The 27506-nt window shown below is 45.7% G+C and overlaps 2 protein-coding genes across 4 annotated transcripts in view; one reads left to right on the top strand and one right to left on the bottom strand.

The window, feature by feature from the left end:
* The window catches only part of LOC119445725 (kelch-like protein 17), a 38504-nt gene extending 19657 nt beyond the window's left edge, over positions 1 to 18847 (bottom strand). The window contains exons 1-5 of one of the 3 annotated variants that reach the window (XM_037710012.2): positions 18027 to 18844; positions 16955 to 17072; positions 16023 to 16095; positions 4781 to 5031; positions 2659 to 2780 (exon numbers count right to left, since the gene is read on the bottom strand). In XM_037710012.2, coding sequence (XP_037565940.1) covers positions 2659 to 2780; positions 4781 to 4904 — 246 coding nt within the window. In that variant the 5' untranslated portion in view covers positions 4905 to 5031; positions 16023 to 16095; positions 16955 to 17072; positions 18027 to 18844. Of the gene's footprint in view, positions 1 to 2658; positions 2781 to 4780; positions 5032 to 16022; positions 16096 to 16954; positions 17073 to 18026 lie in introns of all 3 variants that reach the window. The other 2 variants (XM_037710009.2, XM_037710008.2) reach the window with 2 other exon arrangements.
* Positions 18848 to 19250: 403 nt separating this feature from the next.
* LOC119445721 (39S ribosomal protein L47, mitochondrial) overlaps positions 19251 to 27506 on the top strand; it is a 39373-nt gene continuing 31117 nt past the window's right edge. Inside the window, exons 1-2 of the mRNA XM_037710003.2 lie at positions 19251 to 19446; positions 19597 to 19706. Of these exons, the coding sequence (XP_037565931.1) occupies positions 19352 to 19446; positions 19597 to 19706 (205 nt within the window). The 5' untranslated portion in view covers positions 19251 to 19351. The remainder of the gene's footprint in view (positions 19447 to 19596; positions 19707 to 27506) is intronic.

Genomic DNA, 27506 nt, shown 5'->3' with positions numbered 1-27506 from the left:
CCTTTTCCGCGCTCTTGACTGTTCTAGCAGCATGCTTTATATTTTAGGCTGGTTGAACCTGGGCGCTTGGAATGACTTCGTTTGGTTCATTTACAAAGCTGCGCTCCAACTTCCACACCTAGAGGTGCTCTCGCCTTTGACCTGGGAATGAAACCACGATCCAGCAGAGTTCTGGTCACATGGCTGCTGCAACCTCTGTTCTAGGCGTAGCATTGGTCACAATTGTAGTGCAGCAGCTATGCATGTGCATGCCTTGTTTGTCCACACTGTTTACAACGAAATCAGCGCTTATGTGTTTCCATTTCCAGCCTCTCATTGCTGAGGTGAGCTGGTCAGCTCTTGGCTAAGGCCATGTTTGTCTTTGATCTATAGCGAACTCCACATTGTTACAATCCTAGTCAGAACGTGGTAAGAACAAGGCGAATGTATATTAAAAATGCTAAGGTAGATTACCACTTAGAAGAATAAGAAAAAGTTGCAGTAGCTTGTGTTTTTATTCGAACAATGTTAAACAAAGATTTTAAAACTACCACTGCCTTGTTCGGCTTCAAATTCGCAGCAAGATTGCATTTTTTGGTCAGCAATGTTCAATAAGGCAAATGGCATCTCTGCTTAGACATGGAGCAGTTTTACTGCCAGTTGGCAACTAAATACCTGGCCAAACCAGGCAAACAATCATACCAAGTTTTTTTTAAATGTCAGGGACTGAAAGATGCAATCTTGATGCAATCGTTCGGGTAGTGCTAATTAATTATTTTTTTTGTTACAGATGGCAGACTACACAAATACACAAGACAGTAGACGGAAACACAGCCGTCACTGTAGGTCAATTGGTTGAGCATCGCACACATAATGCAGAAGGTGTATGGTTTGGCTACCACCAGCAACAAGTTATCTTTCCATCCACTGTCCCTTCCCTTCACCTTACTGTTTCTACATTTCAGTTAAGCATAATTGACTTCGCCTATACAGTCAAATCTCAATATTTGATTGTACTTGCAGCGAAAAACTTCGTTATATCAAGAATTTTGTTATATAGAGGTTTCTTTAATTCGATAGAACTAAGATGGGGAATTAAAAATAATTCATCACATCGCGAATTTCGTTAAATCGAGGTTCATTATAAAGAGGTTTGACTGTACTATGTTGAGCTTCACTGTCTGTCCGCTTCGTTGTCACTAATTTAAAATCATGTTTTTCTCATATTGCATGATACCACGTAGTATTCGCTTTGGAAGTGCAAGCACACTTCTCAATACTGGTCTTTATTAGCATGAGAAAGAACTGGAGCTTAAATTTTTAAAAAGCAATACATGCTCATTTCATGATTGCAATGAGCACAGCAGGTGTGCATCAGAAACGCCGCAGCTGCACACTCAACACTGTGCCATAAGTGGGAAGGAAAAGCAATCAGGAAACCCGACAGGCTCATCAAATGACGTCCAGTGCCCTCAACAACGGATGACAGGCCCGTCGCGTCATGACAAAAGACACAATGACGCACATCGCCGAGCGCGGTTCCTGTGACGAGGAGGAGCAATGCGAGAATGACGCACAAGGTCGCAGAGCAAAGCGACACCTTCCTGTCGATTCTGTTCTTTACTTTGCTATGCGAGTGAATGCAGTTGAAAATTTTTGTACAGATATAAAGGCAAAAAATGCTAAAAATCTGAGGGTCAATGGCTCACAGTCTATCTGCACAGTCACACCTTTAACAAAGGAAAAAAAGAAAGTACGAGCTGCGCAATGAACTGTTATTTGTGATGGCCTTGAGGCAGCACTGCAAATGAAAACTGGCTAGATGCGTCAGGCAGAGTGCCACCATCCCCATGTTTTAAATTATAACTGCTTTACAAGGATGGTGATGTGGGAAAGTTGAAAGTTCAGGATAAAAACTTGTCCCGTGTTCTTCCTTCGTGGTCCCCGTTCGTTTGTGCACTTATTACAACGTCCATGCAGTGACAGATGTGAAAGTAATAGAGTAACAACTTAACAAGCCTTCTCCGTGTGACAGCATGAAGAATTGAGACAAAAGTCATCTAAGGAACACCAAGCAAAATTTATATAAACAGCTCAACAGAAAAGTCACTAAAGTACGAGTTCTGGAAGCCAGTCACATTTGAAGACCTGTCTAAGAAAATAACTATGACACCACACAGGTAAAATTAATCGTTATGTAATGACAGGTTGATACTTCAAATAAATGATACACACTTTTACACAGATGCCAGACACTTAAGTAGTGGGGTGAACTATTCAAAAGTTCGAATGCTTTGTGACTGAGGTATTAGGCATTTGCTGGTCAACTATAACCATTCAAGCAGATCAGAATCCAAAACTGGAACTTCTGCCCACTTGCACAGCTTTTCCTATCATCCTAATTTGCTTCCTGCTTGTCACACATCAGCACAGCTGTCGGGAGGTTTACTTTACGCCAGCCTTTGCTGTGGGTTGCTACCATTGGCCTCAGCCCAGCTAAAATGCCAAAACTACAGACTGGGAACTAAGATGATGAGCAAAAGCTAAGCTGATGTGCAAAGTGCAACACTCGAGTGCCAATCAACTTTCTACAGCATGTTGTAGTCAATAGCATCGCAAGTTTGACACGAGGTGACTTGCACAGCCTTGTCTTATGATTGAAAGGACGGATGCACGAACCTGGACATTGCTCTCAGTGATGACAATTTCGCCAGTGTAGGCGAATTCGACGAGCTGCTGCAGGGCGGAGAAGGCGATGTCATGAAGCACCACCTCAGCCTGTGCCTTCTCACACATGTCACCTGGAAGCATGAAGACAAATGAAATTAAATATAAAACAAATAAAAGCAAGATGTAGCAATTTGCACAAACATTCCAATTTAATTTGTCTCTAAAAAAAGTGGAGGGGGGAAAATGTTACAAATCACAACTGCTCATGACACCCAGGATTTTTCTTCCTGCTGTGGTTACCATCATGTCATGTTGGCCTCTACTCCATCATTCGCAAAGTCACTAGCGTGACCTGCAAGATAGTAGCTGTGCTAACTCCTAGGTCTCCATCTGCCACAATCTCGTCACATAGACTATGTCTACTGTATCACTCTCGACTTGAATTGGTTGATTCTGCTGCCGGCAGGTAATGTCACGAGTGGTTGCAATTTCCAACATGCTGATGAGGCGGTGGTCAGCTCTCGGATGACAACAACAGTCTCACTATCTCTGGTGCACGCACTAGCGTTAGCATTGCTGCAGCTTTCGGTAACTTGCCTAGTAAATATACACCCTGTTGTATAGTTCTTCCTCATAACATTACTGCAGAAAAAAGAAAGGTATGGTCAGAGGGACTTGGAGAACACCCCTGAATAAAGAAATCATTTGCTGATAGAAGCTAAAGGACATCAGATTTGGTCAATGCATGTGCAACCATCAGGCCTGAATGGTTTTCTGGACTTTATGTGGAATTCCGAGGAAGCAGCTGTTATGTGTCCTCAGACAGAAAGAAGCTGACTTCTGCTTGCTCATGCATTAAAGTTAAAGAAGAGTAAAGACTAACAGATTTTTTTTTCAAGTTCATAAAAGATAAAACTAGGATATCAAACAGCAAACAGTGAAGTCATAGTGGCTAACGAAACCACAAATTATTATATATTTTTTTGCTTCAACATTTACAATTTCACACAGTGATCAGTGCTGAAAGTCAATGCAACTACACTTGTAGACAATTTCCTGTGGCAATGAAGCGAAAGTTATGGGGGTGGAACAGCGCGAGAAACAGCGCTAGAGACAGGAACAAACGAAAGACAGACACAGCACTGTGTGCATCTTTCTTCGTTTGTTCCTATTGCTCATGCTGTTTTTATTTTTACATAACTTGTCTTTTGCTTTTAAGTCTTTTTCCAGCATACAAAAGCTCCACTCATGGTAAGAGTAACGTCTCTGGAATTCCAGAAGTGTGGTTTACAATCCTGCTTGGCAATCCTCTTTGGCATCTCATCAGGCCCATTTTAAGAATTAAATATCGGGAAGGTTTTACACGAGATTTCTCAATTACAATGCGATACCTCTGAGCTTCAGCTGTGACAGACACTGTTGAAATATTAAATCATGCATGTCTGCTCTCAAGCATGCAAAGTCAGTGGACTACACATTGCAAAATGTAGCATATGCAAGAACACTTGAAAGGGTTTCAATCAAATCTTGCTGCTAATGCATATTCTCTTGATGGCTATATGCATCAGAAGTATGAGTGACGACAGCTTGTGAATTAGGTATCAACCGTTATGCCACTATTTTATGTCTGTTCTATAAATATTCTTATAATTCATTGTCCACTTGTCTCTCACTATAAATTCCATCTCATACAATTCATTCGCTCCACTCAAGCTGTAAAACTTCAGTGAAGAGCTTTATGTCATATTGTTGTGCTAATCATTGTGCAACAATATTGGTACAGTCCTAGCTGTATGTTCTGCACCAGCGATTTCTGTCCATTTGGTTTGTATAGCTTGCTTCGTTTTATATTATTAACTTTTACATATTTTTAATATCTTCTGTTGCACATTATATTTCTTGTTGCCTCTATTGATGTTATTTTACCACAAACCCCGCTCCCCTTACTCTTTCTTTTTTTTTTTGGTGCCTGTAATGCATTATGACCAAATAAATAAATTTTCATCTGAAAGTTGGCGCTAATGTTGCGTTACTCGCCTTCATCTGCGCCTGTACTGCATTGCTAGCTGCATAATGGTTAGGGAACCGTTGATGACAAAGAGGAGTGGGAAGAAGGTGGACAGCACTCAACTGTTGAACATGGCGTGGAAGTAGGGGCTGGAGGCGGCCAGCACGAGCCTGTGCGCCAACAGGCTCTGGTTGCCGGCCACCAGGCGCACATCGCACAGCTGCCCCTTGAGTTGCATGCAGTGCATGGCCTGGAAGGCCTCGCGCAGGTGCGCCTCGTGCACGTGCCGGCGTTCGTAGCTGCTGTCCCCACCGTTGCCCACGACACTCAGCAGGCTTCCCCCACTGCCACAGTCGCTGCTGTCCCCCAGGGACCTGTGCGCAGGGACACCGCGATAAAATATAGTCGACATTTAAAAGAATGATGATGAATTGAGCTAGTTAGTGTACGTTCGTTGTTATTGTGCTGACCCTGACACGAAGAAGTGCAAACTACCAACTCTCAGTTGGTAGTTTGTGCTTAATGTCAGTTTGCATCTTCGTTCCCATTAGTGTGTACTGTCCATAGCACTAGTAACAATGAATTAATGTAGTTAACAGTTTGAGAAAAACTTTGAGGTGTCATTATTTGTATTATTGCAATAAGAATTATATCCTCCTCTGACCCAACAAAATCCTAGTGACACAATACCCTTTTAAAGTCAGTTCTTACAGTCAACTGGTCTGTTATAATTCTGAAAAAGAACCTGCTCGATCAAATTGCACGGGCACATGCTCACGTCAGCACCTCCATATATGTCGATAGACGGTCCGTTTCTCCGGTTCGTTAAGATAAAAGTGTCCTGTTTTTCCTAAACATAGATAAAGGTTTAACATCACACGGCAGTTCCTCGCCTTCCCTTTTCATCTTGGATTGCCATGCCATTGGTAACAATGCAGCAGTACGGCTCGCACAAAAGTATAAATTTTCTCGACAACCAGAGGCAACAAAACTATTAAACACTTGACCTATTGTGTCATCTGCATCTACAGTCAAACCTCGATTATAACAAACACTGATATGATGAAGTAAATCTAAATTGACCAACTGATATCAGAGTACAACAAATGTATGCTTATAAAATGAATGCTTATAACGAATATAGAATACAGTGGAATCTCGATGATACGAATCTCACGGGGTCACGAAAATATTCGTATTAGCCGAAATTCGTATCATCGAAACACAATTAAAACTAGCTAAATTAAAGAGTCGGAGGTGAACTCACTCAGGCACATGCACGTAAAAAGCATTTACAGTATAGATTACTTATAACGTAACTGTTTATAGTGCAGAACAGGCACTATACGCCTGTTCGATACACCGAACACGCCGATCTATACGCCGGAACGCGGCATTTTCCGACTCCTGTTTACCCTCCCATAGAACTCCATGTATACGCATACCGTTTACAGTGCAGCCGCGTGAGACGAATTACCGGTTATAATGTGGCTTCCGCTGGAAAAGCTCGCCGACAAGGGCAGTAGTGAGCACGCTTCTCAACGAGGTGCACCCACCGACGGGAGAGGAGATCAACGAGGGCGATGCGGAGGAGGAGCATGAGACCTGGAGCATGAGTCCAAGGGCGATAAAATCGTCGCTGCGCGCCGTATGTGCGAGTGAAAGCGCGCCTTTTGCGCCGGGGACGCGCGCTTTCACGCACGGAGAGCAAACGCGACTTCCGTCACGGCCGGGGGGCGGCAACACTACATTTGCTAGTAGGTACAGCGTTGGCCGGGCGCGCCAGTCGAGCCCGGCCCTGCTTCTGTCGTGCGAAGGGCCGGGGGGGGGGGGGGGGGCGACGCTGTGCTCTGGGGTACCAAATGCGTGTACCTTGCAGGGCGCAAGGCTAACTGGCAACGCAATCTCCCACGCGCAAGCAGCAAAGCGGGAAGGCAGCGCAGGAGGGAGAGAAGGAGGGGGGGGGGGGGGGGAGGGGCTTCTACTCTGCCAACAAATGCGTTCTTGTACTTTGCGCCTGTGCTGGCCGTCGGGGTTGTCGCACGCACTGTATCTTGAAAGCGATCTCCACACGGCTCTGACATTTGTATGCGCTGTGCTTACGCCGCTCAGTTTCCGTTGTAGCGATAGGCCGCACTTCCCCACGCCTGCGTCCGGAAAAGGGCAAAAGCAAGAAAAGCGCCACCGCGTCAAACTCTTCGCGCCCAGTCGCGGCCCCCGCGCTGTCCGGCGCCGCGGCCGCGCCTCCGCGCTGTTCTCTTTCGCGGCCGTCGGTGGGGCGGCGTTTATTCGTATCAACCGACGCGGGTCGAAAATCGATTCGTAACAACCGTTCTCTAGCACGTTGCAAAGTAATGGGGCTCGGCCGGTACCACAGAAAAATTCGTATCATCCGGAAATTCGTATTAGCTGTGATCGTATCATCGAGATACGATCACTGTATATAACAAAGCTATTTTCACGTCGGATGCAACTTCGTTATAGTGAAGTTCGACTGTTTTGTGTTACAGAAGATTTTAGCATATCATTCCATTTAACTTTGAAAATGATGAAAGCTGTGATCCACAAGTGTGGGAACAGGGTCTGAAGGAGATTTGGGCCCTCCTGCTGTACTCATGGCATTGTCATTCTTCTGTTGAACACAATTCACAATGCTGGAGCGTTGTGTGCTTTGTGCATACAGCAGTAGTTTTTAACAGCTCTTTTTCTAGCTTTTGTGTCATCTGCTGTCAACGACATTTGTTTAATTTAAAAAGATAAGAAAGAAATACAATAACGAAATATGATCTGTGAGGATTTACACTGAAGTTCTCTGAGACAAGCTGTCACAGTGCAATTGCAGTGGACATGACCTTCTTGGCAACAGGCCTGTAAGCAGCAAAAACAGAGAGAGGGGCGAACCAGACACCTTTGGTAGTAGATATTTGTACACTTTGCTGCCATTCAACACACAACTTTCTTTGGCAAGGTTGTGGAGAGTCACGGAAGGAGGAGGTTCCTAAACTGCAGGAAGTAAAGGGACCACCAATACCCGGTGTTCTTACAAAGATTATTGTGATGATGTGGATAGTGGCATGTACCGACGGGACAAAGTGCCTGAAATACCAGCTTGGAGTGATGATTGTGTTGTGGCAACAACAAGAGGAAAATTACTGATGATGATAATGGAAGAAGAAGACTGCGGGCCACGGACAAGGAAGCGGCGGGTGGAGCACGCAGAGCCTGAGAACGAGCGGACGTCTGGAACGGCAGTTCACAGAAAGGCGGTTCAAGGCTTAGGTACTGGCGACCAGTGTCCTGCTACCTTCAGACCTGGGTGGAGATCCCGCTCATGGCTGGGCTCTCCTACGCACCAGTGGCCTGCTGTTATAGCGGCCTGCTGGCCTGGTGCAGTGCTTTGTGCTGGGGACTGGGACGCCTGAGCTACCTGTTTGCCAACCGAGCCCGACGACTGGCAACCAGGTGTCCTGCTACCGTGCGGACCAGGTCTTAGATCCCGCTCGTGGCTCTGCTCTCCTGCACACCAGCAGCCTCTTGTCATAGCGGCCTGGTGCAGTGCTTCGTGCTGGGAACCGGGGCGCCTGAGTTACCTGTCTGCCAACCGAGCCCGACGTTCTAGCGGCCGAGGCATTACAGGCCAGGCGTTACTGGCCAGTTACAGCAGTGGCCTGGTGCCATACCGGCTTGCTGTTTCCCCTGCTTCCATGTCGCGACCAGTGGCGGCATGGTGATGACGGCGTAGGACGTGGCCGTCGCAAGCAACCTACCAGCTGTGCTGAAGTGTCGCTACGCAACGGCCACCGTCACGGGCATCACAACGATGATGCACATCGGCGAGTCGTGCTGCACAAGTGCTAGGCACATCCGTATATAGACAGACAAACGTCTTCAGAACTCTAGTCTGCATGCATGTAAAGCATCCTGTATCGTGTTAACGTGTCTGTGTATAGTCTGTGTTGCCTGTAAAAGTCTCTCGTCTGCCGTGTCGTTATTAAAAGGATCCTGGGCCCAAAGGAAACAGCAAGTTTTTCCATCACAATCATAACTAATATTTGTGCTCGGCAGTGCCACACCACAGCGTGTGAAACTGCTGCTTTCTACAGTTGCTAAAACTTAAATTTCTCTCCCAAACGTAACAAATTATATACAAATCGCTTATTCAGCAGTTGCCTCATGAGAGCATTTCTGTATTTAACGTTTATCTCAACATGAAAAAGTTGGCCACGAGCTAAAGCTTCCTGTTAAGTTCTCAAATCGAAGTAGCAGAATGACCTGATCTCTATTCAAAACTTAAAACAGTCATACATCCCTACATTAAATGAAGGGGGACACCAAATGTTATGGAAGCCGAAGAGAGAAACAAGAGATACTGCACCGTAAGTAACCACCGAGCACGCCCTCCCCATCGCCTCTGCATATAATCAGCAGTGCATGGTCTACTTAAAACATGCATTGATATAGCAATGGTGAAGGGATGGCATCACAAAAAATGAAAGCTCTTCCTAAAAGGCTCACTGGGCCCCGTTCTTTGACAGCCATGAGCAAATGGCTCCATCGTGCATGACTGAACACAGGGGCCTGACACAGAGCATGCAAACCCCATTACCACATGTTGGCTCTCGCCCAACATTTCTCAATAGAGGGTGTGACAGACCCGCGACTGTGTATCTGTTAATGCGGACAGCCTCCCTTTCACGTTTTCCTTAATTTTTGCTCCCCTCTAGTTCAATCAATGCTCGGCAATGCTGCACTCGTCGTAACATCCCGTGCTGCTTGACTGGACGGGGTTGTGCAAGGGCAGCAGACTGCCAGTCATGAATCATTCTGTAGCGAGCGCATTTAGGCAATTGGTGGGCATGTCACATCCAGAGTGCCAATTGCTCTGGTCCCTTGCAGAACACAATGGGGCCTCATCTGCACTCGCAATTAATTTTGCTGCAGGCGCACCGAGAAGGCTTCCAACGGGCAAGCGTTGGATAGCTGTACATGAATTCTTATAATCATTTGCAATTGGTGCAGGAAAAAGCAACCGAAAGGCCATGATAGGTGTCTGAACAAACCTCTTCCTGGTGGGGAAAAAAGAAAGACCCCATATCACCCCCAAAATACCACTGCAAGCCCACTTAATTGTATCATCGCTGCTCCACTTTTCTTAACTTGGGAGCTTTACAGTTTTACTTCTTTCCAGTCTGTTACTCTAAATTATGCTTTCATTATTCTGCGTATTTATTATATCTGTATACTTACAACTTTGTCTATTTTTGTCATGCTGTATATTTCTGATATTGTACTGCTCATTATATTCTTAATTGCCCCTCCACTTTTTAATGTACACACCTTCAGGGTAAATAAATACCTAAATAAATAAATAGTCTGCAACAAATGAACATACAACAGGGGGAAAACATTTTGCCTAAAAATAGAGAGCTTTGACCCAACAGTCTACAGGGAGGACTTGCAATTGAATGTAAATTCTTTTCCCTAAATGTGCACATATTCATAATTTGGCAAGGTGTCGCGCACGTGCCCACAAATCCAAGCATCAGATATCGTCCAGCGCTACTATTGCCAGCTTCACTTGTTTGCATGTCAAAAGCCATCAATACTGGCTGGAAATAATGCTTGTGCATAGCAGAGATTATTTTAGAACCTAATTTTGCTGTATGATTTAGTCACAGTAAAAAGTTACAGGTGCAGCCAGGCCTCATTTCTTAAACCATGCCCAGAATAAACGTCATTTTGACAGCCACACGAGGCAGCTTCAGCCCCTGTGAAAGGCACTCTCAAAACTTCAAACCAGTCCACATGTCCAGCTCTCAAGCATGTAAAGCCAGTGGACTACACATTGGAAAAACGTAGTATATGCAAGAGCACCTTGACTGGGTTTCAATTGAGTTTTGCTGCTATAATGCATGTTCTCTTAATGACTATATATCAAAACTGTGTGGCTACAAATTGTATTCATCTAACCAAGCTGTTGCAACTCAGCGTAACCTCAAAATAATCTAGTAGGATGTGCATGAAAGGCTGGCTCTATGCTCTTAGCAGTCGTCTCCCCCGCAGTTTCATCTCTTAGCCTTCCCCAACTAGTTTCTCAGGACTGATAACATAAACTAAGTTGTAGCAGAACTCTGAATAAGGAAGTTACACAACTGCTCGTGAAAACCTACTATGCATGTTTTCTTTTTTCTTTATTTCTTTTCATCTGAAAGAAAGAGAAGGGTGCACAAACATGTTGCTATACAATAATTACATTGCATGTTTTCTTTTTATTTAATAAGCTCCCTGTCTCGTGCACAAAAGGAAAATGAGAAGTCTAGTTCCTGGAAAATGATCGCTTCAAACCTCTCTCAACGTAGCTCTCAACTTTTAATTGACAGCGCAGTCACCAAATCAAATGCTCAGAAGTAAGCGATCCGCTTAAGCTGACCAGACAGGATGAGAAATAAAAAAAGAAAATATGATGCGAACGATAGATAAATCCATGCAACTATGTCAATAACTTTTTTAAATTTATTCTTTATTCATGACAGTCTGTACATGCAGATGTGCTAAATATAGAGTGAAGTCCAACTGATCCATTTGTAGAACTCAGGAGTCAACTCGGGAGGAAGAAAAACAGATTGATACCAAAGCTGTCAGATGGTGCCAGATTCTGTTGCACATGGTAGTACTATTACATGTTCCACGTGTTTACTTGTTATGAGAGAGCAAGCACGAATGCAAGCTCTGTTATGGAAAAACGACTAGTTGTTATGAAGGTTTAATTCCGAAAATGCTAACGCAAGAACTCCTGCCGTCGTCCACGGTCATCCCAGGTTGGCCTGATTGTGCAATGTCAGATGTACAGTTGACCGATCCTTTAAGACTACTGAGTGAGCATGAACTGGGCAGCTGGTCAGCGCCTTCTAATGGCGCAAAGTGGCAAGATCAGCAAGATCTTGTTGAACTCGTCGCTTCGAGGTGTTACAAGATGCTGACCGGCCAGCTAGTCGATTCTAATGCAGCACTGTTAAAGAATCGGTTGACTGTACCTAACGATGCCACACATGATAGTATACAATATACCATAGACATTGGTCAGCAACTCTTGCTAAACCAAGTTTTGCATGAACTTCGTGTGAAAATAAATGGCACATAATGAGGCCATTATTACTGCATACTGGATATAACAATCAAATTATATTTTCACAGGGTGTGCGAACAGCCCAGTTCTTGAGACCAAATCGAATGTGAATCGAGTACTAGCGTCCCGAAGTGAATCAAATTGAATTTTTTTTAATACTTTCTTACCAGCAATTAATGCCTTCTTACCAACAATTTTCACATCCTGGTATTCACAACAATGGAAAGTTTGCCATTACACTGAACATTATTAAGCATTAAAAGCGAAAAGGAGCATTAGGATCAACTAAGCAGATTGTTTGCGAACTCGGGGCTCTTCAGAGCATACATAGTCATGTATTATCCTATAAAGTTGAAAAAAGTAACTATGTGGGCCAATTATTATCTGCGTGTACCTTTGCGACCAAACTAGAACTACAACACTCTTCAGTGACAAAAAAGAAAAAAAAAAAACTTTTTTTCTCATTCGAATGGTCATGGCATATATGGTATATACTATTTATAAAGTATGCTTCAATTAAAAGTGTTTTTATTTAATCCGACGAGAGGGCACAGCTGCTGCATTGATAAATAGAAATAGCATCAAACAATATCAACTCCTGAATATTGGGTCCAAACATAATTTTATTGCGAGTGATCTTGTTTAGCAGGAAAAAATCTGGCTGTTAAGAGATGCAGCATGCTGTAAAACATCACATCCACAGTGGATGGGATGGCGGTTATCACATTTTTGCTTTGATTTTATGCTTTCATACAGTCCTATGACGCAAAGTACACAAAAGGTATTTGAATATAATTGCATTTTCGAGCAGGGACTATTCGATTCAATGATACAAGTGAATAATGAGCATTCGATTTAAGGATCCAATCGAATAGGACAATATTACAATTCTAATGTTTCGAATATTCGCACCCCCCTGCTATTTGTCACGAAGAAGGACTCGCACATGCAGTCCACTAACTGCTTCAAGTGCCCATTATGTGCCAACTAGGAAAATAAATATAATTTTGCACATTTACAAGCTGCTCAGTTTGATGGACTTTCAGCTTATTGTGTGTTCTGAGCGAGACAAGTAAATATGGGTGTGCAAGTATTCTAAACATTCAAACAACAAATCAAATGATGTCCTATTCGACTTGGTCTTCGAATCGAATAGTCAATATTTGTAGATGCGAAAACGTTTTGAATATTTGAAAATGTCAACTGTGTATAATTCAAAGATAAAATTAGAGCAAAAGTACAATAAATTTAATTCCTATGGGCAATGCACAGGCATAAATCATGAGAACATACGTAGTGGAGCAGGCTACCTCGTTTGAGAGCAGAACGTTTTACCAGCCCATGCAGCGATCATTCGCACTCTCGGAGTGCATGCGAACAAACTGCTCATTTGTTCTTAATGCTTCATTCGTGCTTTTAATAAACAACGCTTCATAACATGCGACGCAATGACAGAAACTTGCCAACATTATGAATACTAGGATACGTTATGAACACATGTGCAGGCAGACATTAACTTCTGTGACGTAACTAGCGGACCTAGTGCAACTCAGCCAGTGGTCTAAGATCTGGCACACAGAGACACTCTTATAAAAAACAAAGCTTCTGATATTTTCTACACTTACTACTACTCCTCTTACACAATAAACAACACAGTTATAGATAGAGTGCAAAGTTTCCAATAATTGGGCATCTATTTAGCTACAGATCTAACTTGGCATACACACATAGAATACATAACAAAGAAGGCATTTAAGAAATTAGGACTAAACAAATGGAATAAACAAAAATTCAGAAATGAAGCTTCACGCTTACAGGTCTGTCATCAAGTATTTATTAGAACATGCATTGATAATATGGCATCCAAGTACTGCTACATTACAGAACCGCATAGAGTCAGTACAGAAAAACATGCGAGCTTATTTTTAAAACTCATCATTAACATTTCCGACCTTAACACCCAATGCAAATACAATCCAACCTCTATATAATGAACCTCGACTTAACGAAATTTGCGATGTAATGAATTAGGTTTATTTCCTCATCTTAGTTCTATCGAATTAATGAAACCTCGATATAAGAAAATTCTCGATATAACAAAGTTTTGTGTTGCAAGTACAACTTCGTTATATCGAGGTTTGACTGTACTCGCGTTTAACATTCGTTAATTTTTATATTACGGTAAGACATTTGCAACCAATCGCATTAAGCCAGCACATCAAATTTCGTCCAGGCGCAATCATGAACATAAATCATCATCATCATCAGCCTATATATTTATGTCCACTGCAGGACGAAGGCCTCTCCCTGCGATATCCAATTATCCCTGTCTTCATGAACATAAAGTGCAACCTATATTTGCTCGAACGTTGAAATATCAATGTTCACCCTTAGTGCAATCTATAAACGAGTGGAATGCAATACCAGAAAATATTGTCATTTGCACTGAAGCAGTTATTTTTCAAAGGTAACTCGTGGCACATCATGATTAATGGCCGTTTTTATTTTTATGCGTTTTCTTAGGATTCTATATAATGTTTCTTTCCTTTCCTGCTATTTTTACTCGTGTACATTTGAATGTACCCATTCGACCTTCATATAGTAAAACCCCATAATGAATTTTTTTATAATACTGTATTTACCATTTCCGGGATTCATATCAGTGTTCTTTTTTCATTTCATGTTCTTGTTATTTATGCATATTTAGAATTGTATAATAATTTCTCTCGTTGTGCCTGCTTTAATTATGAATAAAATTTTGAATGGTGACATTAAACTTCCATTATACCACTATATTTACCTCTTACAGAATTCAAATCTGCTTTTCTTTTTATTTTATTCAGATGTTTTTATGAATGCACAATGATTTTGTATTGCTCCCCCCCATGTAATGCCCTATAGGGATTTTAGGGTACTTAAATAAACAAGTAAATAAATAACTATGAACATAATATTTCTTACATTATTTGTGAAAATGGTGGTTAATTATTCAAGATCTATTCTATATTTAATTTGCTTCTGCATTATTCAATTTGGTATTAGAAACTACTTTGGCACAGGCCAATAAATAAAGCCTTTTCCATCACACTTCTTATTCGCACTTAGGTTTTCAGCTTCTATAAGTAAAAAAAAGAAAAGACAGAAAGTTCTATATTTATTCTTATGTTTGAAGTCCGTATTTTTCATATACTACTCGTATTTTGATATAAAAATTCAGGTATTTGGAAACCCCTAGTTAAATATTGCTTGTTATTTATGATCATTCGTCTTTGTCGCTGAGACCAATGCACGTGAGAAAATATTAAAGCCCTGCACACATGAAGAACAGTTAAGCAGTTGCGGCATGCACTTATGAGCTTCAACTGCCGTTATTCTCTTTAAAATAGTGAAGAATACTGCTTGCTATGACAAAATGATGACACCTTATACGGGTGTCAGATGGCGCACTTTCAATCGCAATCGAACCTGATCCAGATCGAATTTCTCGGTCATGACTGGCTCCTTTGTGCACGCTGTGGGAGGGAGCCTATCACAATCATTTTGAAATTTTGCTCCATCGCAATCGAAAGTTACTGTGTGACGCCAGTATTAAGTTGATGATCGTCAGATTTGAACACTTTGAGTGCAGAGGAAGCACCACTTCCATCTGTCTTCCTCCTTGAGGAGTTAATGCATGCTCAACGTGTTGAAGTCTTGGTGCGACATTGTGCCATCCCGAAAACTTGCCATAATATAGGGCAGGCACTTTATACGCAAGGAATGGGTGTTGAAGATTGCGTAAAAGGGATGGCTTTTAATTTCTCAATAGTGCGCGCTTGCTTAGTGTTCTATAGTCACGCTGGCACTAATATTAAATCACTCTTTCCCTTGCATAACTTCTTCACATGGTGATCGATTCATGGAGTTTAATGTTCCAAAGCAACACGCGAGTACAAAAGATGTGCCACAGCGGAGTGCACTGGAATAATTTTCGCCATCTGTGATTCCGTTATTGTGCACCTAAACCTAAGTACATGGGCGTTTTGTCATTCCATCCCCCGTCAGGATACGAGGCCGCCGTGGCTGGGAATCAAACCCACGACCTCGTTTATCAGCAGTACAACGCCATAGCCACTACAGTGGATATTTGAAATGATGCGAAGGTTGTGCAGTGTGCAGGCGTGATCATTGCCAGCGAAGGTTAATGCAGCGAGGCATGTGCTTTTATTCCTTATCGAATGTGAACGGAGAGTTACAGACCTGTCGTTTTTCGGCCAGTCAACAAGCACGTGTATGTGTGTGCCGTTTTCGCTCGTCAAAATTTACCCATGACCTGCAGGCAAAAACATGCGTGCCATTTACATATGGGCCATAGTGTCCATTGTAACAATCTGCAGTTCTGAGGGCACAGCTGGAGACATGAATTATGATGCAGACGTTAAGCTGCCTTGGTGCAAAAAAAAAAAAAAGAATGCCAATACCTACCTGCACAGTGTGTGTGTGCTTACTGACATGAGCACATTGTACCTAGCCTTGGACATGTATGCACATAACCTCTTGTATGTGTGCTTGTAGCATGCGTGTGGGCAGTGCTAACATGCTGTCAATTAGTGACACGTACAGTGGCTACATCAGGACTGATTCGGGCATGAACTACATAACGAAATACAAACAGTGTTGGAAAAAATAGTGTACTGATGCCAGGGCACATTTAGATGCTTTGCTGGGGCAGTCAGACGGAAGTTGGCATTGACAGATATTATCAGCACAAAAGATATGTGCAAGTTTAACACAGTGGTTTGACTGCCACCATCGTAACGGTAGAAAGACAAGTGCTGCTGTAGAGAGACTACAATAATTTTTCTGGGGGTGCAGAAAACAATCAAACAAATTTTTTTTTGCAGGTGCGCTATATATACCTATCTACGTCGGCCCTGGTTTCTCAACCTCAATATATTGCATTGCGTTATTTCCAAAAAAATCTACGTTGTGCTCAGCTTTCAACGTGCCTTGGGTTTCTTAAGTTAATGCTGTTTGTCGTGTAACATATATTTTATGTTTGCCAAAAATCAAAACAGCGTTTAAGACCTCACAATTGGAATTTCCTTTTGCGGGCACGTTGATATACCAGTGCGTATCCACCATTACATAACGGGGGCGGCCATGGTAACGGTGCACGTGAAGGCACTCACCTGGGTCCCTGCTCCGAGTCTTTCAGGCTGCCTGGCCCCCTCGCCAGCTGGGATCCGCGCAGCATCCTTGTGTCGCCGCCGCTGCCTTCGGGCATGCCGGGCGGTGTCAGGCGCATTCCTAGCCGAAGACCAAATTGCCAAAGGGAGCCCGCTAAGGCCATGACCGTGCGAGCAGAGAGCGCCGGAGCGGCGCGCGCGTGCTCTGTTTACGCTGCCGGCGATCGGATACTCCTCATTGTTTCAGCTCCGCCGCTGTCATCCGATAAGGGGGCAGCGATCGAATAGCGCAAGTGCCGCGCGGTGAATTCGCCGCTCGTATCACGTATACCACTCTGCATATACATATATCGCTTTCGCGCATCTATCGGATATTACATGCACATGCAGTGCACAGCAGCAGATGAAGGACGATGCGCGCGCGCCAGTGGTCGGGAGAGCGCGTTGCATCTGTGGCTGCGCGCGAATGGACGCGGAAGAGGCAAGGGAACAAAATAAAGGCACACAGCGGACAACGACTCCGACACTGCGAACAAACTCCCCGATATATCAGCGCGCTCGCTTTTACTCTGCTTGCGCCACGCGAAATAACGTAACGGTGCGAAATAACGGGAGAAAGGTGCACTCGGCGCTTTTGATTGAACGCACAGCAACTCCCTCCGCGGCTCAAGTTAAAAGAGAGAAGAGTACGAGAAAGCATCATGCGGGCGACCGGCCCATCGCAGTTTCCGGATTATGCACGAAATCCTGCGCCTGTAAAACTAAACCGAAGGACACACGTACGCGTGCGTGCGCGGAGCGCACGGACCGCTGCGCTGGGGGCACCAACCCCAGCCAACCTCTCCGCGCGTTACCATTTTTTTTTTTTTTTTTAATTCATCACCCGCATTCGGGGTTCCGCCCTCATACCCAGCGTGCATTTGACGCGATGCGCGGTCATCGAGTGGGCACCGCGGCGGTTCAATGAACCCACGCGCAGCGCGACAAAGGGCCGTATGCAAAGTGTGTGCGTATCTCATTCATGCCTGAAGCGCGCGCGTAGTGCAGTAAGAGGAACGCGTAGAGAAATGCTCACCACGGTGTGTGCCGGAGCCGCCGGCCTCGGCCTCGCACGGGGCACCGGGTTACGCCGGACTCGGGAGCCGACCAGCTGGGCCGTCGTCGTCCCCGGCTCCGGAAGCGCCCGTGCTCGGCAAACGCTCGAGTTCAAAGTCCGGCGGCAGTCGACGTTGGCAACACCTGTTCCGATGGAGTCGGGGGGGACCCCGCGCCTCCCTTTCGCAGGCACCGCCCAGCGGCAGATCGATCGCGCGGCTGCTCGCTCGCTCGCGGAGCGCGCCGTTGCCGTTCACGCAAATGAGTCTCGCTGGCGGGGCGCACCGGCTGCCGTCAAACGCTGCTGCGGGCTGTTGCCGCCGCGCTGCACGCCGCTTTGTGGCGAGGAATGTCCCTCCTCCGCCGCCCTGCCCGTCGCCGGCGCAAGTTCATTGCACCGACGACGCACTACGGACCGTAGTCCAGCCTTTCATGCGCGTCGTACACCTGACACCGCGCTCGCTTGCTTCCACTGCCAAGCGGCAGCGGCGCACCGCTCCGCACGCCAACTCATGCGGCACGACATGGAGCTCGCATCCGGCGTGCGCGCGTTACCATCAGCGTTGCGCGTGCGGAGGCAGGCTGTAGTACAATGCGTTGTGTTGTACGAAGGACAGGGCGGGGGAGGACTCCGTTTATTGCCGCCAGCCTTTTTCCCTTCCGCCACGCTTCGCCTGTTTCCGACAGCAATCAAGGTGATCGAGCTCGCCGTGGGCTCGCGCAATTTATGATCGGTCCCCCCTCGTGCTGTCGCGTCGTTTTATTTCGGTTTCGTTTTCCTGGTTCCTGTCGTCGGCCGCGGTTATTACGTTATTATCGCAGATAAGCGGTGTCCTTGCATAACTTAACGTCACACTACCGACGTAACCTCATAAAAAGGGGTATTGTGGCACGCAGGAAAGACATGGAAAAAGATGGTGATGGTTAGAGCTAGCTTGCACACGGTTTCATTAGGTAAAGAGGGGCTTCGGTCACAGTTCCTGTTATCCCCGTTTCCTTCCGTTATTGTCTGAGCTTGCATAATGGCTTATAATAAAAGGTGAACACGTCGCCCAAGAACGTATTGCGGTAACTTGTAGTACGCTAACGACACTGTACGTAGCCTACGTATAAGCCGCAATTTTTGACCGGTAGATGGCAATGACAGCAATACAAATTCTACAGGTATCAACTGTTTCATAGCTCCATAATTAAATTGTGGGGTGGAACGTCTGTTGACAATCTCTCTACACTTTATATAAACGCGCACTCCTCACGCTTCTTTTTAATGCAATAGCGTCTTGCGAGACGCTTTCGTCCAGTAAAATGAATAGTTTAAACAAATGTGTAGGTCTTTGTAGAGTATTATTCAGCGGCGTCGCCGCTAAATCATCTGTGCGTAGAACTGCAACCCTGAACAGGTGACTTTTGTTCATCTTTAAGCGTGAAGGCCGACCTGTGTGTAGCTCGACGACCTAAAGCACATGGCGTCGTAATTTGGTTTCACTGTCGCGTATCTGTTTCCCTTGTCCTTCAGCGTAATGCAGCGCGCATTTATTTTCCTTTCACAGGATCACCCAAGCATACTGTGGCGCATCTCTACACACGTCATGCGCACAGCACGGCCTGATGGAATTTTTTGAGCCAAAGGACAACTGGGGCGCCGACGAAGTTCGATCAGGTTCGACTTCACTAGTCGTAGAGCTTCATTCCTGCCGGAAGGTTCTAGCATTGGTCTGAAGAAAGCAGATAGAGTCATGGCAAAATATTGCTGTGCTTTGGCGATTGAAGTGGGAAAACGCTTTTGCGTCTTCAGGCGGCCATAAGACGCTGGTAACGTTAATATTTTGTTAATGTTGGTCATAAAGACGCCGACACGTAGAACAGCCGTCGGCGAGCTTTACCAATAAATGTTTTATTCTCTCTCTCGGCGAGCTTGTCGAAAACGTCTCAATGACGTGGATGGATGGATGGATGAGGCTGAACCCTTTAAATCGGGCGGTGGCACACGCCACCCATCCGTCACTATCCTAACCTAACCTATCGCCACTTAACCTAACATCACGGGCGACGTCTACCGATACTTAAATTTAGGTGCACGTTTAAAGAAACCCAGGTGGTCGAAATTATTCCGGAGTCCCCCACTATGGCGTGCCTCATAATCATATGGTGGATTTGGTACGTAAAACCCCATAATTTAATTTTTTACTGATAACGCCTGGTTTCATATAGCTCACATCTGAGCATGCGCCACTCCAATAACGGGACTGCATGCTTGCCGGTATTCGGGCCAATTTTACTAATGTTGCGCCAAGTTCTACGACATTAAATTAATTTTTCGGGAAAGTTTCTCTCGTTCGCCTACGATTCTTCTGAAGGTGCAACTCGTATGGGGACGTAGTCTCGGACGGTCACTTTAAGTACATACGTGCGCTGATTGGTTGGTTGAGCAAGAACCGCTCGAATCATACAACGCGCCGTGTACTACGTCACGCGAAAGCGATAGTATCACTGAAAGTGATCGTCCGAGATACGTACCCAGATCTGCTTCTGATGGTGAAAGGACACCACAGAGATACTTGCTTTAGACAAGTTCTTGAAGGCACAATGTGGTTCTGGCTTCTGGCCAGCGGGTGTACCGGTTCACACAAGTGAGGATGTATCAGGTACTATGGGATGGATGAAGAGGACCAATGATGTCGATGGGCATGTGGTCGAAATGCGCATCTGGTAGACGAAAAGGTCTTATCGGTGGCTTCCTGTGTTGGGTAATCTTTGCGCGCTGGCACTGGAAGCAATCACGTGCCCACCGGAGGATGTCAGAGTTCATGCTCGGCTACACAATGCGCGAGGTTACAAGGTGCTGTGTAGCACGAACTCCGGGGTGGCTGGTGGTGTGCAACATCTCAAAGATTCGTCGACAAAGATGCACTGGCACGAAAGCGTGCTAGCGGCCAGTTGACACATCGCATATGATGATGCCCGAGGAAAAGGAGAGCGGCATCACACTGTGCGAACGATGTAGAGCATAGCTCAGCCAGCTCACTGTTGCGCTGCAACGATCTCCCTGAAGTTCAACGTACTTGTGTAAATGGCATCAATACATGAAAAGGAGTCTGCGGCAGTGTTGACGGGACCTTCAATGTAACGCAAGTTAACTGTGTACTCCGAGATTAAATTTAGGTGGCGAATCTCTCTTGAAGTGTACATCTTATGGTTCCCATGAAAAGCATATGTAAAAATCGTGCCCTCTAGGATGTGTCTGAAGTGTCGCACGGCCAGATAAACAGCAAGAAGCTTGTGGCTGAATGTGCTGTTGTCACGTCTATGGGGGTTTCAGCTTTTCTGAAAAGAACCTGAGCCGCGTTGGTACTGCTCGAGAACAGCGCCCACCACAGTGGAGGAAGTACCCATTACGAGGCGTGTCGGCACTTGAGGCAGAGGATGTGCGAGGAGCGCTGAGTCAGCCAGAGCATTCTTGGCCGCTGCGAATGCCTTGGTGGAGGCAGGTGTCCACTCCAGTGAGCTAGTAGGAGACGGTGCACACTTGAGAAGGTCGATCTGCGCAACCTTGGGCTGGAAACGACGGTGGAAGTTCAAAAGGCCAAGAAACTCTTGCAGCTTTCATATAGACGTTGGGTGTGGGAACGCTCGCAGAGTCCGTACTTTCTTGTCCAACGGTTGGATGCCGTGGGTGTTAAACGGTGGCCAAGGAATTTGATATCATCAACGTCGAAAACGCATTTGTCTGGGTTAACGATGAGACCATGTTCCTGAAGCCATGCAAATATTGTGCGCAGATGGGAAGCATGCTGTTCAGGAGAGAACTTGCGACCAGTAGGTCGTCGATATAGGTGTACACAAAATCAGGTTCGCAAGTAACCCCCGTTGATAAATTGCTGAAACGTTTGTGCGGCGTTTCTGCACAAAGATTACCCGACAGACCACTTTTCATTACGGCAGCTCTAGGATCAGGCCAGCTTACTGTTGCCTTATTTCCTGGACCAGCCCAGCTTACTCGGCAAGAAGCTGGCTTAGCAGATGCATCAAACCCTGGGAAAGAAAGCACAGAAACCTTCACTTTAATAAAGGAACTATGCGCTTGAAGGCGTCGACTTCTTGGGTGTTGGCTTTCTGCGAGAGTATGGTGCCATTATAGACTTCCAGGAGCGCACAGTGACTTTTTCGACAAAGAGCAGTGAACAGCCGCGACAATTGCTGACGTAACGTGCTTCGGGTTTACGCCGACAGTATAACTTTACCACCACGCGCAAGTGTCCTGGTAGCGGTCGTGTGTGACGATCTGCCTGACAGCGAAGCTGTTGCAGAGGGCAGTTCCTCTCTTATGCTGACTCGTGGTGTATGCCCGCAGTCTCATTATGCTTTGAGGTGGACGTTCTGCTCTCCTCATGCAGCGCCTCCTCTACTCTGAGATGCCTGGCACGTCGGCCACGCTCCTATTGTTCGTCCGGGACCGCTGTGTTTCTCCGGCTTTCCGCGAGGTGGCGTTAACTTCTGACACTACGCACCGCTTGCTCCGCAATAGAAAGTCACTGCTCCGGTCCCTCTCCGAAGGTTTGCAGCGCTGAACAGTGAAAAAAAAAAAATGTGCTTCAAGATTTGCAAAGCTCAGCAGAGTGAAATTAGGTAGTTTTGAAGACGAAATGAGAAAGTAAATGAAGTAAAATAAAAATAACTGTTTATTTACTGCAGGAGAAGTGCAGGCTAAATATTCTTTGCTAAAAGGGCATGTTGTAGATAACGCATAATTACAATTATTGATTCAATATGAAAAAAGACAAAAAGCATGAATGCAAAGCGAGATCAAATATGGGCTCATGCACATAATGCTAAGAAAATTATGAACACAGAAGAAAAAGATATGTAAACTTTTTATGGCAGGAATAAGTATGACACTGTTTATGCATATTAGCAGCAGTCCCAGCTATGAAGAAAAATGCAAAAGATTGACAGTTAATAGACGTGCAAAACAGGAAATGACTTTGCTATCACAAACAAGGGTAGGGAAATGAGGGGGTTCGTTATATGCCATATATACATATTAAGGAAGCCAACAATTATTGAAAGCAAGGAATAGGGAAGAAAGGTTCCCCAATTCATAACACTGTTATCAGTTTTTCATGCCTGCAGTCCGATAAAATCACTTCACTAAACAAACAAAGAACATCAAAGTCTACATTTATTATATGCAGTTTCAATATCGATGTTATTAGATGCAGATATCGGCTTCATAATTTTTTTCATATGAGCTGTACAAAAGCCTCCCGTGGTCATCGTTGCAGCTTTCACATTTCAACACAGGCAAGACTGCGATTACACTCACGCTGCGCTACAAACACTGCTCCATAGGTTTCAGGAGAGATTTTCGGTTTGATAGCATTCCACATATTTCTTCAGACCACAAAGAACTAATGAGTTCTACTGTCTGGTAGTAGAGGCCACCATACTATCTTGGTGGGAAATCAACCCATCCATAACAGAGTTTCTCTTTGCCTTCTTAACTAAAGCCACACAGTTCTCACACTTTTTCACTAACTACGCGAGATATACAAGACAGAAAAGCCAGGGAGCTTCTTGCGCTGGCTTGACATGCAAAAGGGCACGCAGCAATACCGTGTGGCTGGGCTTCAACTGCGGTTATTAGGCCGAGCAATGAAGCGGCAAGACAAACGATAAAAAGCAGCACGTCGGGCGCCGAGAAAAACTAAGACCTAGAACGTTAATCCTGACTCCGAATGGGCTACCACCGATACTGCGCGGGCACTAGCGGTGCCGGTGGGGCGCACGATAGTGTCAGAACACAGCGCCGCTGCGCGGCAGCGGCGCGCGTAAACAGGGGAGGGTTGAGCTGGGGCTTCGGCGCTGACGTGCCAGGCATCCTAGTAAAGGAGGCGTTGCCTCATGATGAATTTCAGCCAGGTACATCGGCACCTATTTCGTCGTACTACTATCATTTTCGCTGAGCCCATAGCAGACGTTGCTGAATGATTTGCATCTTTAACAATGGACAACCCAGCCCAGACACTCAGCAATGTCGACATCAATTCAGACCTTTCGGAGGCAAAGCAGAAAGCGCTGTGCGAGTTGCTACTTCGGTTCAAGGAGTGCTTTGCATCTTCTAAGGTACGCCAGACGCCCATCACGAGACTCTGAATAATGATGATTCTCGTCCCATACGACAACTACCTTATCGCGTATTGGTGAAAGAGTGCAACGTGATTAATGCACAAGGGAAAGAAATGCTTGATGATGACGTCATACAACTGTCCCAAAGCCCTTGGTCGTCTCCCGTGGTCCTCGTCAAAAAGAAAGACGGAATGCTTCGGTTCTGCGTTGACTATAGAAAGTTGAATAATGTTACAAAAAAAAGACGTTTATCCGCTTCCGCGGATTGATGATTCGCTAGATCGACTGCGGCGAACCAGGTATTTTTTATCTATAGATCTGAAGAGTGGATATTGGCAAATCGAAGTTGACGAACGAGATTGCGAAAAAACTGCCTTTGTTACTCCCGATGGACTGTACGAACTTACTGTGCTTCCATTCGGCCTGTGTTCTACACCGGCCACATTCCAGAGAATGATGGACACTGCTCTGAAGGTCTGAAGTGGCGCAGTTGTTTAGTATACCTAGATGACGTCGTGTTTGCGGCAACCTTCGAAGAACATCTGAAGCGTTTAGAGGCGGTACTTGAGGCGCTCCACTCCGCTAATCTCATGCTAAAGCCCAAAGTGTCATTTCGGTTACGAAGAGCTGAAGTTTCTCAGGCATGTCGTGAGCGCCGACGGCGTTCAGCCTGACCCAGACAAAACATCTGCTGTTGCTGCTTTTCCGACTCCTCGTGACAAGAAAGCAGTATGCCACTTTCTCGGCCTGTGTGCGTACTATCGTCGCTTCATCGCTAATTTCTCCCGGATCGCCGAACCACTCATACGCCTCATGCGAGAAGTCACACCCTTCGTTTGGACGGATGAGCAAGATGCAGCTTTCACTGAGTTATGGCAGCGCCTGCAGGAATCACCCGTCCTCGCTCACTATGACGAGGATGCTGACACCGAGGTGCATACCGACGCAAGCAACATCGGTCTTGGCGCTGTACTTGTTCAACACCAGGAAGGCGTTGAGCGAGTGATCGCCTTACGCCAGTCGCACCCTTTCACGCACCGAAATCAACTACTCCACTTCCGAGAAAGAGTGTCTAGCGGTTGTGTGGGCCATCATGAAATTTCGGCCTTATCTCTATGGTTGCCCTTTCAAGGTGGTGACAGACCACCATTCCTTGTGTTGGTTATCCAACTTATGAGACCCGTCCGGGTGACTGGCTCGATGGAGTCTCCGTCTGCAGGAGTTCGATGTTACCATTGTCTACAAATCGGTCCGCAAACACGAAGATGCAGACACGTTGCGCGCTCCCTTTGAAACTTAGGATGAGAAAGTGGACTAAGACCTCCTTGGGGCCCTCACCGCATCTGACCTGATCATACGGCAGTGCAAGGACGCCGCAATACGCCCTCTCATCGATCACCTAGAAGGCAAGAATGTTACAATCCCATGACACATTTCTCACAGTCTCTCGACCTTCTGCCTCCGAAAGGGTGTCCTCTACAAGAAAAACTTGGGTGCCAGCGACAAAGAGTGTCTACTGGTCGTACCTGCCGCCGTCCGTGATGACATTCTCCTAGCCTCCCATGATGAGCCCACGTCTGGATACTTGGGATTTTCAAGTACTCTTGCTAGAGTACGCCGGACATACTACTGGCCCAGACTTTCTACTACGGTCAAATGTTACGTGCAAAGCTGCCGTGAGTGTCAACGCAGGAAATCGCCCTCTCTAAAGCCCGGGGGGTTACTCCAACCCATCGCACCACCTAGCGCGCTGTTTCATCAAATTGGCATGGATCTTCTGGGACCCTTTCCCTTGTCAGCCAGCGGAAACAAGTGGATTATAGTCGCCACAGACTATCTAACACGCTATGCCAAGACGAAAGTTGTACAATGTGCCATGGCCTACGAAGTTGCCCAGTTCTTTATAAGTCACATAGTCCTCAGGCATGGTGCCCCATCACATGTCATCACCGACAGAGGAACTGCCTTTACAGCCCAACTGATAGAGGACATTTTCAAGTTGAGCTACACGCAGCATCGCAAGGCGACTGACTGCCTATCATCCGCAGACCAACGGACTGATGGAACGGCTAAACAAAACCATTGCTGACATGCTGTCTATGTATGTAGACATCCAGCATAAAACATGGGATCAAGCCCTGCCGTACGTTACATTCGCGTACAACATCGCCATTCAAGAAACCACACGATTCACACCATTCCGTCTTGTCTACGAGCGCGACGGGCCAGACCACGCAAGACGCTATGCACCCGCACAACAACGACGCATCACCGACTTCCGACGCCGAGCAACTTACTCAACACGCAGAGGAAGCTCGTCAACGCGCGCGCATACACATCATGAAGCAGCAGAGTACAGACGCACGACGCTACAACCTTCGACATAGACAAGTTGAGTACCAGCCAGGTGACCAAGTCTGGCTGTGAACTCTTATTCATCACCAGGGGTTGTCTGAGAAGCTGCTTAGTAGGTACTTTGGACCCTACAAAGTGATACGCCGCATTAGTGAAGTGAACTATGAGGTCATTCTAGACGGTGCTGCGTCGCCTCGGCATTGACAGCCTCACTCAGAGATTGTCCATGTTATTCGCCTCAAACTGTATTTCGCACTTAACGTTAAGGCAGCGCCGACCTGATTTCATACGACTTCCACATTTCCACTTTTTAGTTTAGTAAGCATCGGGTCGATGCTTTTTTTTTGGCGGGGTTATAATGCCGCTAAGTTTCACGAGCAAGCGCTGAGAAAGAAGTTGCGACTGACGCGCGCTCTGCAAGAGGCGGGCGCTGAAGAAAAAGTAGAAGCTGAGGACGCTGGCAGGAGTTTTTTGCACACCATCTTATATAAGGCTGTCTGTCTCGCCGACGCCCGGTACATCTTCAATTGCCTTTTCGTGACAATATATTTGTTGCAGTGGAGGCTATTTAGGTGCTGTTGTCTGTAGTTTCACTGCGTAATTCCCCAGTGAACAAAGCTTGCCACCAGCACAGCTATAGGGGTAATATAGGTGGGACTACACATAAGCCAATTCGCTGTACGAGTGCTGTTCTTCCCTTTTGTGAGCTAGTATTTGGCAAGACAGCAGCAGCAGCCATGGTCAGCAATGTTCGGAAAGGTTCACCTAGAAAGCTTCGCTTTAAAAGGTTGCGGAAACAGTATTGAAAAATTTTCTCGATGTGTGAGGTACAGCTGCAGTAAAACATTCGCACCGAAATGTAAGTGAAACATCTCACATTAAGAGCTGCAGACGATTACAAGTTCCCCGCCTCCCCCCATTTTTTTCATAGAAACAAGTTAACCAGCATTCCAAGTATTATGAACAATATTTGTTCACC

The sequence above is a fragment of the Dermacentor silvarum genome, chromosome 3, assembly GCF_013339745.2.
Source record: "Dermacentor silvarum isolate Dsil-2018 chromosome 3, BIME_Dsil_1.4, whole genome shotgun sequence".
Classification (NCBI taxonomy): Eukaryota; Metazoa; Arthropoda; class Arachnida; order Ixodida; family Ixodidae; genus Dermacentor; species Dermacentor silvarum.
Note: the sequence above shows the minus strand (reverse complement) of the source record. Positions and strands in the feature narration are given on the sequence as shown.